At 41.4% G+C, this 13,432-nt stretch overlaps 2 protein-coding genes across 2 annotated transcripts in view; one reads left to right on the top strand and one right to left on the bottom strand.

The window, feature by feature from the left end:
* Positions 1-1,694: 1,694 nt before the first annotated feature.
* sumo1 (small ubiquitin like modifier 1) lies at positions 1,695-3,566 on the bottom strand. Its single transcript, XM_019877277.1, has 5 exons — positions 3,426-3,566; positions 3,015-3,089; positions 2,802-2,879; positions 2,520-2,591; positions 1,695-2,433 (listed from the first exon to the last, which is right to left on the bottom strand). Exons 1-5 carry the CDS (start codon positions 3,435-3,437, stop codon positions 2,365-2,367), a joined length of 306 nt encoding a protein of 101 aa, XP_019732836.1. The 5' UTR covers positions 3,438-3,566; the 3' UTR covers positions 1,695-2,364.
* Positions 3,567-4,084: 518 nt separating this feature from the next.
* The window catches only part of map3k2 (mitogen-activated protein kinase kinase kinase 2), a 30,685-nt gene continuing 21,337 nt past the window's right edge, over positions 4,085-13,432 (top strand). Inside the window, exons 1-5 of the mRNA XM_019877210.1 lie at positions 4,085-4,447; positions 9,395-9,467; positions 11,061-11,179; positions 12,068-12,108; positions 12,194-12,293. Of these exons, the coding sequence (XP_019732769.1) occupies positions 9,413-9,467; positions 11,061-11,179; positions 12,068-12,108; positions 12,194-12,293 (315 nt within the window). The 5' untranslated portion in view covers positions 4,085-4,447; positions 9,395-9,412. The remainder of the gene's footprint in view (positions 4,448-9,394; positions 9,468-11,060; positions 11,180-12,067; positions 12,109-12,193; positions 12,294-13,432) is intronic.

Here is a 13,432-nt window from a genome sequence, read left to right as displayed (position 1 = left end):
CTGTGTGGGTTTTCTCCGGGTACTCCGGTTTGCTCCCACATTCCAAAAACATGTATGGCAGGTTAATGGAACAATCTAAATTGTCCCTAGGTGTGGTTGTGAGCGTGGATGGTTGCTTGTCTATGTGTGCCCTGCGATTGGCTGGCAACCAATTCAAGGGGTATCCCGCCGACTGCCCGAAGACGACTGGGATAGGATCCAGCACACCTGCGGCCCTTGTGAGGATAAACTGATCAGAAAATGGATGCATGTATGCGACCGCACTGAACAATACAGAATCAATGCACTTTTAGAATCCTGTGACTTTAATGCTATTTTTTTTATTCAAATGTCTTTTGACAATCATCAATCAAGATGAAATGCTGGATGGAAAACACTGAAAACCGAAATGTTCCCCAAAATCAGACTTCAACCAATGTAAAATTCACAGACACAAAAAAGGGTATATTCTCAAAGTGGGCAAGTCAGTCCTGACATCTTTACCTCAAAGTTACAGAATCACTGGCTGCATTTATATTTGTACATTGATGTCATTTTACTTATTGCTTAAAGACTCGATGGAGACAATGTGACAAAAAACCAAAACTATTTTGGATTCTTTGTTGATTTTGTAATCACTGAAGATGCGTGATGTTGGTTTGTTTTCTACTCAGTAAGACTTGAGACATCTGGGTGCAGTTTGTAGTGACAAGTAGGTGTTCACTGCAGTGTAGCACAAATTTAAAAGGCTCCAAAAGTAGCTTTCTGGTCTGGTTCTTTTGCCAGGACCTGTGTTTAATATCTGTCCACTGGCACTGCGCAGCCACATCTCATCCGCACCCTTTCACCAGGGCAATAGTAATAAAAGGATCAGATGATCACTTCTTTTCATGTCCTGTTGTCCAGCTTGTCCACTTTGAAAGATGTCTATCAAGGTAAAGACAACTGTGAATGACTGGTAACAAGCTGCTTCTTGATGACTGGAGCACTCTTCTTGTCAGCTTCTGGGATGTCAGTCTTGCCTGAGCTCAGCATTGGCCAATCAGACCATCGTGTCCTCCCCTGGATTCAAGATGCCCCTGAGTCTCAGCATAGGGGGTGTTTCATCGCAGTGGGAAGGTGAGCCCACTCCGAATGGTATTACGCAATACTTATTGTTGCTGTTCTTATGTATTTGTTTGCTTTTTTACTTTTTAAGGTTGTAGCACTTCAAGATCATGCTGATTAAAAGTGCATTAGAAATTAAATCTATTATTATTATTAGCGGAGAATACTGGGAAAGTGCAATAAGAGACGAAGTCGAAAAAACTTGTCCCGGAACTTTTATGTCACACCATCCATTAGCACATTTAACAGTAAAAATTCAAACAATACAAGATTAAGGTTTTTCCTTTCATAAATATTTTATTTGAAGAAAAATCATCATCACAATGTCAAACCATCTGTATCAAGGTTCTTCTGGTCAACAAATAGCAGTGTTTCAACTCCAATGAAAGCTTTGCAAGTGTTGTTGCACACAGCTCTGAGGGACTGACATTCCACCAGATCATCATCTTGGACACTGCAGTTGGAGAAGCGGTTGAATGTGACGTTCACCTGTTAATCCCTGAGTGTGAAAACATGAATTTCCTGCAGAAACGTCACACGGCTGAATGTAGAAGTCGAGCTGCAACAAGTGAAGCTCCAAGCACAGCAGCACATGCCAACCCAGGGCATCCAAACGGGTGCAGCAAGCAATTTATTTACATGATGAAATCTTCCAATAAGAGCAGGAGACCATACAGAAGATAAACATGGTTTTATCAACACTAAAACTGACAGTAACATGTACAAGCACAAATACCATTATCATAAAAAAATAGTATTGCAATCATTTCAATACCAATACCAAAAAAAAAAAAAAATCATTTCATGGGAAACAGTGGCAAATGTGGACAGCGGTCTCTTTGACAAACTTTTACATCACTTTTCTCAAAACAAGCAATGGGACTTTAAAATTCTGTACAAGGGAAATGCGATGCACAAAATAAAGTACATCAAAAATAGGATGTCACTTAGTTACATGCTGCAATGTTTACATCCTGGTGCTGTTGCTGAAAAATTTTACTGTGTGTGACATTACAGGACATGGCTTACTTGAGAGACGTAAAAACAGAAAGACACCTGTACAAATAAATCCTCGTTGTGTCATGACGTGGCATCCATAGTAAGCTCATTTGCATTCCTGGAACACTCCCCCAGTCCTCATTCTCCCCTTTCCGTCCCGATGCATGGAAGCCCAGATAGTTTTGACCCAGATGGTTTGAAAGTGAACAAAATGCATTCATTAAAAAAAAAAAAAAAAAACCCTAAATACAAAATCAAAAGTATGAATACAAGAGATGTTTAATCATTCCAAAGTCCGCCTGTCTGTTCTTGATATACTTCAATGACGTCCTCATCTTCCATTCCCAACTGTCAGGAGAATATCATGCATTTTAACAAGACACTTCTAATTTAAACCTGACATAAAAAGTGTTCATCCTTTTTGATAAGAGTACCTCTTTTGGAGTTTGATTATCTGCAATTCTCTGTCCTTCAAACAGAAACCTGAGTGTATTTGCTGGGACACCCTGCAACACACAAGCAGATCAACTTTAGAAGGTCCAATTCCTGTCACTCTAGAGTTACAAAAATGATAACAATTGAACTGAAATAAGAAAAAAAGAGAAAAAAAACTGAATTGCTGTATACAAAAAAATTTTGAACGTGGTATGTGAATTGTTTTATTCTGTTTCGCTTTCAGCTAAAGTCCAGACATATTTGACACCGCAAGTTCTGACCTGTCTCTGACTGTAAGAGTCCTTCAGCTTTTTCAGATGTGTTGTCATCTTCACTTTAAAATGGATTTCACTGCTGTCCTGTGAACCCAAGAGTAGTTTTGTCAAACAACAAACACACCAGAGGTTAAGTGAGGAGAGCAACATTATTTTCCCTCCTGCCATGGAATCCTCAAAAACGGTCACATCATGTACAAGGAGTCAAAGAGCTCCTACCTGTCCGATCACCTTCAATTTGATGTACTCTCCATCCTTCTTATCACCACAGTCTTGACTAGATGGTTTTGTCTCCTACAAAGTAACAAGGAATAAACTGTTAAACGTCGCTTTCGTGAAAAGTTAACACAAAGGATCCACTCAGAATGAATGGAGAATAGTAAAAACGCCGCTGAGGTTTGTATTCAAAGCATCGTTGAAAATATGAGTTGCGAATACGACTATTGGGAAGTTTACTACTAAATTGGATAGATGTTTAAAGGGGTTTGGGGCCTCTGGCTAGTAACGTGAGCTAACGGTTAGCATACCACAGTACAGGGTACAAAGTAAGCCACCACACACTATGATACTTGGTTTTGCGTTGCGCGCACGTTAAAAGCAATAACTGCCAGTTAATACTTTTAACCTCACCGTATCTGACATGTTTTCCTCCGTGGGTGATGGGAGAAATGCAAAAATGTTAAATTTGCGCTGGCTAGCTAACGCTGTTTTGCTCTGACATAAGCACACTTAGCTTATCTCAGACGGTATGTTGTCGCAGGAAACGGAAAGAACGCATTCCAACGCGACACTTTCAACATAAAATGTATTTAAGCGTCACAGCCACCGGAAGAAACACACGCCAACGATACACATTCAAAACATTTCATGCTCAGCAAACAAGTACAGTACTGTACTTCGAGCATTTTTATTCACGATCCTCGTATTATGTGTGAAACTGCGGATGATTTTAAAACACAGAACATTAATTAATTTAGACATGATATTGACCATGTATTTTGTTGTAATAGGGATTTTTTTTCTCAGTTTGGTAAGTGACACACTGTTTCACATTTGCAAGGTGTGAGTTGCATTTAGTGTATGTGCGGTCTTATTTTTATTATTTCTCAATCTTAGGTTGTGTTTTGGTACTTTCTTCCAAATACATGATTTGTCAAGTGTACTATAATACGAAACGCCAAATTCTTGTGTTCGGTTATAAAATAAAAGCTTTACCATCATATGACATCGTAAACGACGTTTATTTTGTTAGTAAAGTATCGAGCGTTTTCCGGCACATACTATAAACAATCCAGCAATTGATGCTGTTAAGGCCACAGCAAGCAAAGGCTATCGTAGTCACTCACTTCACCCAACACGGCGAAAAGTAGCATAAAATCGCAGGTGTGCAGTAACTTCGTTTTTTTCTTTCTTATTCAAATCATTCTGCAGAGAGGTAGCTCCGTCGTTGGCTGAATGCTACATTGGACGTTGGTTTTCCAGGGCAGACTGGGCTAAAGTGACAGCCCGAGGGCCTCGTCGTCGTGTCCCGAGCAGCTCTCGAACGAACTTGTCAGCTCGGTGCCAAACTTCAGCTCGCGGCGGCTCTCCGCGGGGCTCGGGGCGCAAGGCTCCGGCCCTGTGGATGAGTGGTTGACTTCCGTTCCTTCCAGGTAAAAGACATAAAATACGAGCACAACGTTGGCGTGCTCTCGCAGCCGCGTTTCACCACACGACAGTGCAATGGGAGCGATCGTAGAATACTGTAGCTTGACGATTGGTTCACTTAAGCGTTAGCGTAGCTTGACAACTTCCCTGGCCTGACAGCTAACTGTGCACCCAAGTGTCTCCTGCGTTTGCCCGCTAAGCTTTCTTAGGACGTCGTTGCATGTCGTGGGATGACACGGCCGCCGAACTGTAGCCGCTTGGCTGTGGAATGAATTCACGAGCGAAAGTTGACGTGAAGTGTTAGCTAGCCGGGGCTCATCAAGCCGAGCTACTCGATAGCATGCAGGCGCTAATTCTCTGCAAAGCAGGCCAGAATCACGGCCCCAATGTTTGTTGTCAGTAGTAACAAGTCATGTGCTGTAGTGTTCCAAACCTTTATTGAGGAAAGGCGCATATTATACATTAGAAAAATGTCATGGCACACCACCAAACAAACACATGTCATGAACCCTGAAAGTAAATTATGTACAATGTTTCGAACATTTAATGGATAAATATTTCATTGCCTGTCACTGCTCGTCGCTGCAGTAAATGGCTGATAATTTTCAAATAATTAATTTACCGATCAATTACAGCAAGTGAAATTGGATACATTCCCGTAGCACACATGATGATATCTCATGCTTGTTGATAATCACTACTGTACTGTTTCTCACCTGAAAGGCACAAAATGGGGCTCTTTAATGCAGTTGAGGCAAAGTGCAAAATGAGCAGTGTTCAGCATCCGTCCATCCATTTTCTAATCTGCTTATCCTCGCAAGGGTCGGAGGCATGCTGGAGCCTATCCCACCTGTCTTCGGGCAGTAGGTGAGGGACACCCTGAACTGGTTGCCAGCCAATTGCAGTGCATGCATAAATGAGCAACCATCTGTGCTCACAATCACACCTAGGGACAATTAGAGTGTTCCATCAATCTGCCATGCATATTTTTGGAATGTGGAAGGAAACCGGAGTACCCAGAGAAAACCCACGCAGATACGGGCAGAACATGCAAATTCCATAGAGGAAGCCAGGGAGCTGGAATCGAACCCTGCACCTCTGCACTGTGAGGACGACGTGCTAACCAGTCGACCACCGTGCTGAGTTTTGGGCATGGGAGTGACGTACTCAGTTACTGCCTTGTAATAGTAATTAGTTACTCAGCAATGTAATTCTATTTTCTCTCATGTTCTACCTGGAGTATAAAATATGTTTGTAATAGCTGAATGAATAATAAAAAATGATATACATTAGAACATTTGGCATTGATTTGAACTCAACAGATTGGAACTTACCACAGGCATAGAAATAAAAACGTATAAAAATGAAATCTTGAAAATAAGATTTCTTCACACACTGTCTTTAAGTGCCAAACTAAGACACCCAAACGTAAGATGAAATAAAGGAAAATATGGCCATTAGGCAATAATCTCTATGTTTGGATATTATTGCACAGTAAACAGCTTTGTCCAAATCTTAATTGTTCACTCAGAAGAAACATGTTAAATTTTATTAATTTACTGCCAAGCATGTCCACTGCAAGTTTGTGCTGGTGAGGGTGTGAACAGCTATCTCTGTTTGCCATTGTAAACAGGTATAGGTTTCTTGAAAAAAAAAAAAAAATACTGTAGTACAAACTTGCCTCGCTAGTGCTACATGGGCACATAAGCACTTCCATGCTATTCAAACTCGACATTCTCTCCTTTAGCTCTCTGACTAGGGAGTAATTTTTTTCACCACGACGCTCACTCCTGGTTCCACAAACAACATAAAAAACATTGGCAACACACGCAGGACCAACTTCAAATAAAAAGGAAGGTTTTGCTTAATTTAGTTTAGATAATGCATTTTTCTTTGCTGCTACTGGACTTGTATCTCATGCACTGATTTACATTTGCTGGCTAACAGCCAATCAGAGTGATTTTCACCGACAGCACTTTGCATACTGAGATTGGTGCCTTACAGAGGTCGGTCATGTTCTTCCCTGAGATGACAGAAGTTCCATTTCATTGTACTACCTGTCACTACAAACTATTCCTGGCATAGATAAGAATACATTTTATTTAATAGCAGTTTGACAATTACTCAAAATCCTTACAGTGCAGTGCATTAAAAGGAAGAAATAAAGTTCTTCTTCTTCTCCTTTCGGCACGTCCCTATTCAGGGGTCGCCACAGCGAGTCAGTAATTTCCATCCGCCCCTGTAAACCGTCCTACCAACTCGCATGGTCGTCTTGGCAAAAGTTTTACGCCGGATGCCATTCCTGACGCAACCCTCCCCATTTCTCCGGGCTTTGGACCGGCACTGGGGAACAGTGCACCCCCAGGGGAGGGCACTGCCCCCCAGCGGCTGGGTTAAAAGGAAGAAATAAAGTTAAAGTCATGAATTAGAATCACACAAAAGCGTTGTCAGGGTGGGTATTGACAAATAAAGATTAAGTAGGGCAGTCGCTAGAATCACGGCCCCAATGTTTGTTGTCAGTAGTAACAAGTCATGTGCTGTAGTGTTCCAAACCTTTATTGAGGAAAGGCGCATATTATACATTAGAAAAATGTCATGGCACACCACCAAACAAACACATGTCATGAACCCTGAAAGTAAATTATGTACAATGTTTCGAACATTTAATGGATAAATATTTCATTGCCTGTCACTGCTCGTCGCTGCAGTAAATGGCTGATAATTTTCAAATAATTAATTTACCGATCAATTACAGCAAGTGAAATTGGATACATTCCCGTAGCACACATGATGATATCTCATGCTTGTTGATAATCACTACTGTACTGTTTCTCACCTGAAAGGCACAAAATGGGGCTCTTTAATGCAGTTGAGGCAAAGTGCAAAATGAGCAGTGTTCAGCATCCGTCCATCCATTTTCTAATCTGCTTATCCTCGCAAGGGTCGGAGGCATGCTGGAGCCTATCCCACCTGTCTTCGGGCAGTAGGTGAGGGACACCCTGAACTGGTTGCCAGCCAATTGCAGTGCATGCATAAATGAGCAACCATCTGTGCTCACAATCACACCTAGGGACAATTAGAGTGTTCCATCAATCTGCCATGCATATTTTTGGAATGTGGAAGGAAACCGGAGTACCCAGAGAAAACCCACGCAGATACGGGCAGAACATGCAAATTCCATAGAGGAAGCCAGGGAGCTGGAATCGAACCCTGCACCTCTGCACTGTGAGGACGACGTGCTAACCAGTCGACCACCGTGCTGAGTTTTGGGCATGGGAGTGACGTACTCAGTTACTGCCTTGTAATAGTAATTAGTTACTCAGCAATGTAATTCTATTTTCTCTCATGTTCTACCTGGAGTATAAAATATGTTTGTAATAGCTGAATGAATAATAAAAAATGATATACATTAGAACATTTGGCATTGATTTGAACTCAACAGATTGGAACTTACCACAGGCATAGAAATAAAAACGTATAAAAATGAAATCTTGAAAATAAGATTTCTTCACACTCTGTCTTTAAGTGCCAAACTAAGACACCCAAACGTAAGATGAAATAAAGGAAAATATGGCTTAGGCAATATAATCTCTATGTTTGGATATTATTGCACAGTAAACAGCTTTGTCCAAATCTTAATTGTTCACTCAGAAGAAACATGTTAAATTTTATTAATTTACTGCCAAGCATGTCCACTGCAAGTTTGTGCTGGTGAGGGTGTGAACAGCTATCTCTGTTTGCCATTGTAAACAGGTATAGGTTTCTTGAAAAAAAAAAAAAAAATACTGTAGTACAAACTTGCCTCGCTAGTGCTACATGGGCACATAAGCACTTCCATGCTATTCAAACTCGACATTCTCTCCTTTAGCTCTCTGACTAGGGAGTAATTTTTTTCACCACGACGCTCACTCCTGGTTCCACAAACAACATAAAAAACATTGGCAACACACGCAGGACCAACTTCAAATAAAAAGGAAGGTTTTGCTTAATTTAGTTTAGATAATGCATTTTTCTTTGCTGCTACTGGACTTGTATCTCATGCACTGATTTACATTTGCTGGCTAACAGCCAATCAGAGTGATTTTCACCGACAGCACTTTGCATACTGAGATTGGTGCCTTACAGAGGTCGGTCATGTTCTTCCCTGAGATGACAGAAGTTCCATTTCATTGTACTACCTGTCACTACAAACTATTCCTGGCATAGATAAGAATACATTTTATTTAATAGCAGTTTGACAATTACTCAAAATCCTTACAGTGCAGTGCATTAAAAGGAAGAAATAAAGTTCTTCTTCTTCTCCTTTCGGCACGTCCCTATTCAGGGGTCGCCACAGCGAGTCAGTAATTTCCATCCGCCCCTGTAAACCGTCCTACCAACTCGCATGGTCGTCTTGGCAAAAGTTTTACGCCGGATGCCATTCCTGACGCAACCCTCCCCATTTCTCCGGGCTTGGGACCGGCACTGGGGAACAGTGCACCCCCAGGGGAGGGCACTGCCCCCCAGCGGCTGGGTTAAAAGGAAGAAATAAAGTTAAAGTCATGAATTAGAATCACACAAAAGCGTTGTCAGGGTGGGTATTGACAAATAAAGATTAAGTAGGGCAGTCGCTGAACTTGAGGAAGGGGTAAAAAGTTGACTTTATTTGTCAAAATGAAGAAATAAATGATCAGATTTAGCACATGATGATCTTTCATGGCACACTCTTCATCTGTCAGGCAAGTGAATCCATGGTTTGAAGTCTCCTTTGTTGACGGATGCTCACAGATTTTGTATCAGCTGATCGGGTAAATCCCTTTTTTTTTCTGACAACCCGCACAGCGTGGAGGTTTTGAGAGCAAATTCGTTTTTGTTGGACAGCGACGATGTGCAGGTTAACGTGTCTCTGCATGAAGAAGAAATGCCAGTGTGCTCAGTTGTGCTCATATTCTTGTCCTGACTTGTCTTTACAGGAGGAAAGAATCCCTTTGATGGGAGAATCCTCTTTCCTGGCCTCTTGGGTCAAACGTTGTGCCAATATGATGGGTATGTAGAAGTGTAGTTAACATGACAATTTGACAACATCTTATGCAGCAATTAGTATACTTCAACAGTGCCATTAAATCAGATGAGAAGTTAAAGTGTAATTGAACCTCTAACATGGTATGTGGTGTTATAATTAAGAATGTTTCAAACATAATTTAATAGTACAGTGGTACCTCCAATTATGAAATTAATTGGTTCTGGAAGAAATTTCTTAACAGGAAAATTTTGTAAGTAGAGACGCATTTTCCATGTAAATGCCCTAATCCGTTCAAGCCCCCCCACCCCACCCAATTCAGACATAAATGTTTCCAAAAGCATAAAAATGGATCAAAATATGTAACAAATACATGTTACAATTAGATTATTGCACAATAAGAGTTGTGCATAATGTAAAAAACAAAGAATAGAGTACAGAATAAAAATGGTCATTTAACTTTTAACTGCGTCCTCATCGTTTTTTGTTTTTTTCTTTTTTTTGCCCTCTTTAGTTCATGTTCCCTCTCAGAAGTGGTTTTTGCCTGGCGTTTTGTAAAGAACTGATCCAAGGATGTTTGCTTTTGTCAGCTTTTAACATTCGTTTGAAAATGTCCATGGCAAACATCAGCAGAGTGAGCGATCGCCTGACCGGTGAAGACTTTTTTCTGGGTGATTCACATTTACGTAAAACTATCAGAACACCTCATGGGTGAATGACGAGGACGGTGCATAGACACAAATCTATCTATCTACACACATTGACCCGTACGGTGGAGAAGTCCCTCTTAGCCAATGGGATGCCAGGATGATGCTCCGTAATAGCCAATGGCAGAGCAGCTACAAATATGTTGAGTTCAGGAAACTCGGAGCTACGAGTAGCAGCCCATACTGTATTTTTACCTTTCGTATCTTGAAATTTCTTTCGTAGTAAGAGGCAATATTTTCCTGTTGAGGCGTTTCGTAACTTGAAAATTTCGTATGAAGAGACGTTCGTAAGTAGAGGTACCACTGTAATTAAAATTAAAATAAATTAAAATAAATTAAATTAAATTACAACAATTTTGTCTACCAATCACCGACTCATATTAGCCATAAGCGGAAAGTCTAATGTGTCATTGATAGTGTTGTACAACGATACAGTGACAACTTCTGCAGTGTTTCCCAACTTTTTTGGCTTGTGTAGCCCCAAATCTTTTTGTCATACCATGAGTACACCCTCCCTCAAATGTGTAGCTGATTCTCTAAAAGTAGAACGCAACACAACTGATTAGAATGAAAAGCATTTTTTGTTTGCTTAATTTGCACATCCAATTCTTAGACATTGTCTTCTGTTTAATACAAATGAAAACATCAAATAAATATGTTGCTTTAAAAATAAATGTTAAAAAAAAAGTAATATGAATAACAAAAATGTGAATCAAGATAAAGAATAAACAACAGTTAAAACATTTAAATTCCAAATTGTACAACTTGAGGGGCTTCCGCTGTACTGGAAGTTGGACTTGGAAGCACATACGCACCATATGCCATTATTTGTGGTCAAGGTTTTGTTTTTATGTTGTACTTGTAACAACGATTAACTTGCTTCTACACTTGTGCGCCAAATATAATGAGCAGATGAGCAGGAGGCGTTGCAGTCAATCATGCAGGACCTGGCAGAACTGCATCGCTCCAGCCGTCCTGCCGGATTCCTGTCAGACCTGGGCAAACCCAAAGCCTCCTCGCCCAAGAACCTGGTAAGAAGCCCTGCGCTCAGTCTCAGCTCTGTGATTTATTTGCAGCCATTTCCGACAACAGTGATTCCCAACCAGTGAACCCTGAGACATTATAAACTGAGCCGCGCAAATTAACACATTTCATTCCATTGGGTGAATTATTTATTCATCTTTGTTCATCCATCTATGCCAGCAATGTAGAGTACAGTGATGGGCTGAATATGAAATGGTCTTCCACTAGATGGCAGATGGTACCATTAACCTGTCGATTGCCAGTCAGAGATAGAGATGTCTCGGTAACGGCAATATTGCGATATCGCTATGTTAGAATTGCTTCAATATCGTCATCTTCAAAGCAGCACATTTGTTCAAAGGGCCATATCGTTTGAGTTCCTCATCAAATTGCACCCCCCCAACACACACACATCACAGTTATTTTAGTAAATGAAAATAAACCAACTAAAAAGCTAAAATTGAACAAAGAAAACAATTTTGTTCATGAAATAAAATAAAAATGAGAATGCTTTCAAAATAGTTAACCAACAGTTTAACCAACTATAACTAAAATTCCGAAACTTAAGTAACCCTCACACACACACACACACACACACACACACACACACACACACACACACACACACACACACACACACACAAGAGAAAACCTTGGTCTAATTATTGCTCACATGGACAAAACTGTGTTCGAACTGGACATAACGCAGCAGTTATCACTCCCATAAATCACTCATACCTGCAAATATTTGTCAAGTTCTCGGTCAAAAAACATGGGTAGTCGCCCGCTTGAGTCGATCACAGCATTGCAAACTACATAGACTGTGATACTTTGCGCCGCTGAGTATTTCAATTCTCTGACATTTGTCTTTCTCTCAATGTTTGTGTTTGGAACAGAACGACGTCAGAGTGAAGTTCGAGTTTAAAGGAGAGAAGAGGTGAAGCACAAGGCTGGCTTTGTAACTCATGTTCCTTTTTGAACGTGCACCCATTGACCTTGACCTCTCCTGTTGTTCTGTGTAGGATTTTGCAATTCTCTCGCCCCATCAAGTTGGACGACTTGAGGGAAAAAGCAAAGGTGGCTTTCGGTCAGACCATGGACCTTCACTACAGCAACAACGAGGTAGAGCCACTGCTATTACTCACTGTGACGTTATGTCATTTGAAAAGATCCCTGACAGTCATGACATGCCTGCTCAAAATGATCTATTTCAGGGGTGACTAACCAGTCAGAGCCTAAGAGCCAAATTTTTTACTGTGTTACTGCAAAGATCCACACACACACACATACACACACACACGAGCATGCACTCGCGCACATATGTATGCACGCCACGACGACCAACAGCCGAACATAAATGAAACCTAAAGACACAAGCACACATCTTTTTTTTTCCCCTCCATTTCCTCCTCCTACTTGGGACCAGTCCGCTGGCTCTTGGTCGATTGCGATCGACGTATTGGGCACCTCTGCCTTAAAAACAGAGGTAATTCGCTGACTAGCTTAGCACTTAGCACTTTGCGCCCTTGTCTGCGCATGAGCGGTGATTCAGTCTGATTGGTTGCCCTCTATGTCAATCAAGTAACGGGATTGCTGATAGGCTGACGTAGTACGTTCTGTGTTTTAAGCGCGTTGTTTGAATGGCAGCGCTCTTGCCGAGGCGTTTTCGACAATTGTCGTGTGAAAGCCCGGGAGCTGCATTAAACCAGCCAAAGAGCTGCATGCGGCTCGTGAGCCACGGGTTGGCCACCCCTGATCTATTTGGTTGTTACTATCCAGTTCACCTTGGGCTTAGTTTCTCAGCGGGGCTAGAATTCTCCATCGCCCCGTCTCTGTCGCCACCTTCAGAGAACATGGTGGGTTGATGAGCCATTCCCATCCCAATGGCTTCTGGCCGAGTCGTGGTAACCATTCCTCGGTTCAGTATGGTCATTCATTCATTCATTTTTCGATCTGCTTATCCTCACAAGGGTCGCGGGGGGTGCTGGAGCCTATCCCAGCTGTCTTCGGGCAGTAGGCGGGGGATACCCTGAACTGGTTGCCAGCCAATCGCAGGGCATTATAAGATCAAGTTTTCGAAAATAATTTCCAGTTCAGTATAATTGGTAGAAACTTTATTTGCATGTATGGCGCCATTGTTGCAGCACATCCTTGGGAAAGTTTTGGAGGCTTACCTCGCCTTTTTTTTCCCTTCTTCTTTGATTGTAGAAAGGGTTCTGTCAGTCGTCATCTGTACCTGTGGGTAAAAAACAAAAAAACAA

The sequence above is a fragment of the Hippocampus comes genome, unplaced genomic scaffold (assembly GCF_001891065.2).
Source record: "Hippocampus comes isolate QL1 unplaced genomic scaffold, H_comes_QL1_v1.1 scaffold167, whole genome shotgun sequence".
NCBI classification, from domain to species: domain Eukaryota; kingdom Metazoa; phylum Chordata; class Actinopteri; order Syngnathiformes; family Syngnathidae; genus Hippocampus; species Hippocampus comes.
The sequence above is the reverse complement of the archived record's forward strand: the minus strand, read 5'-3'. Positions and strand labels throughout refer to the sequence as shown.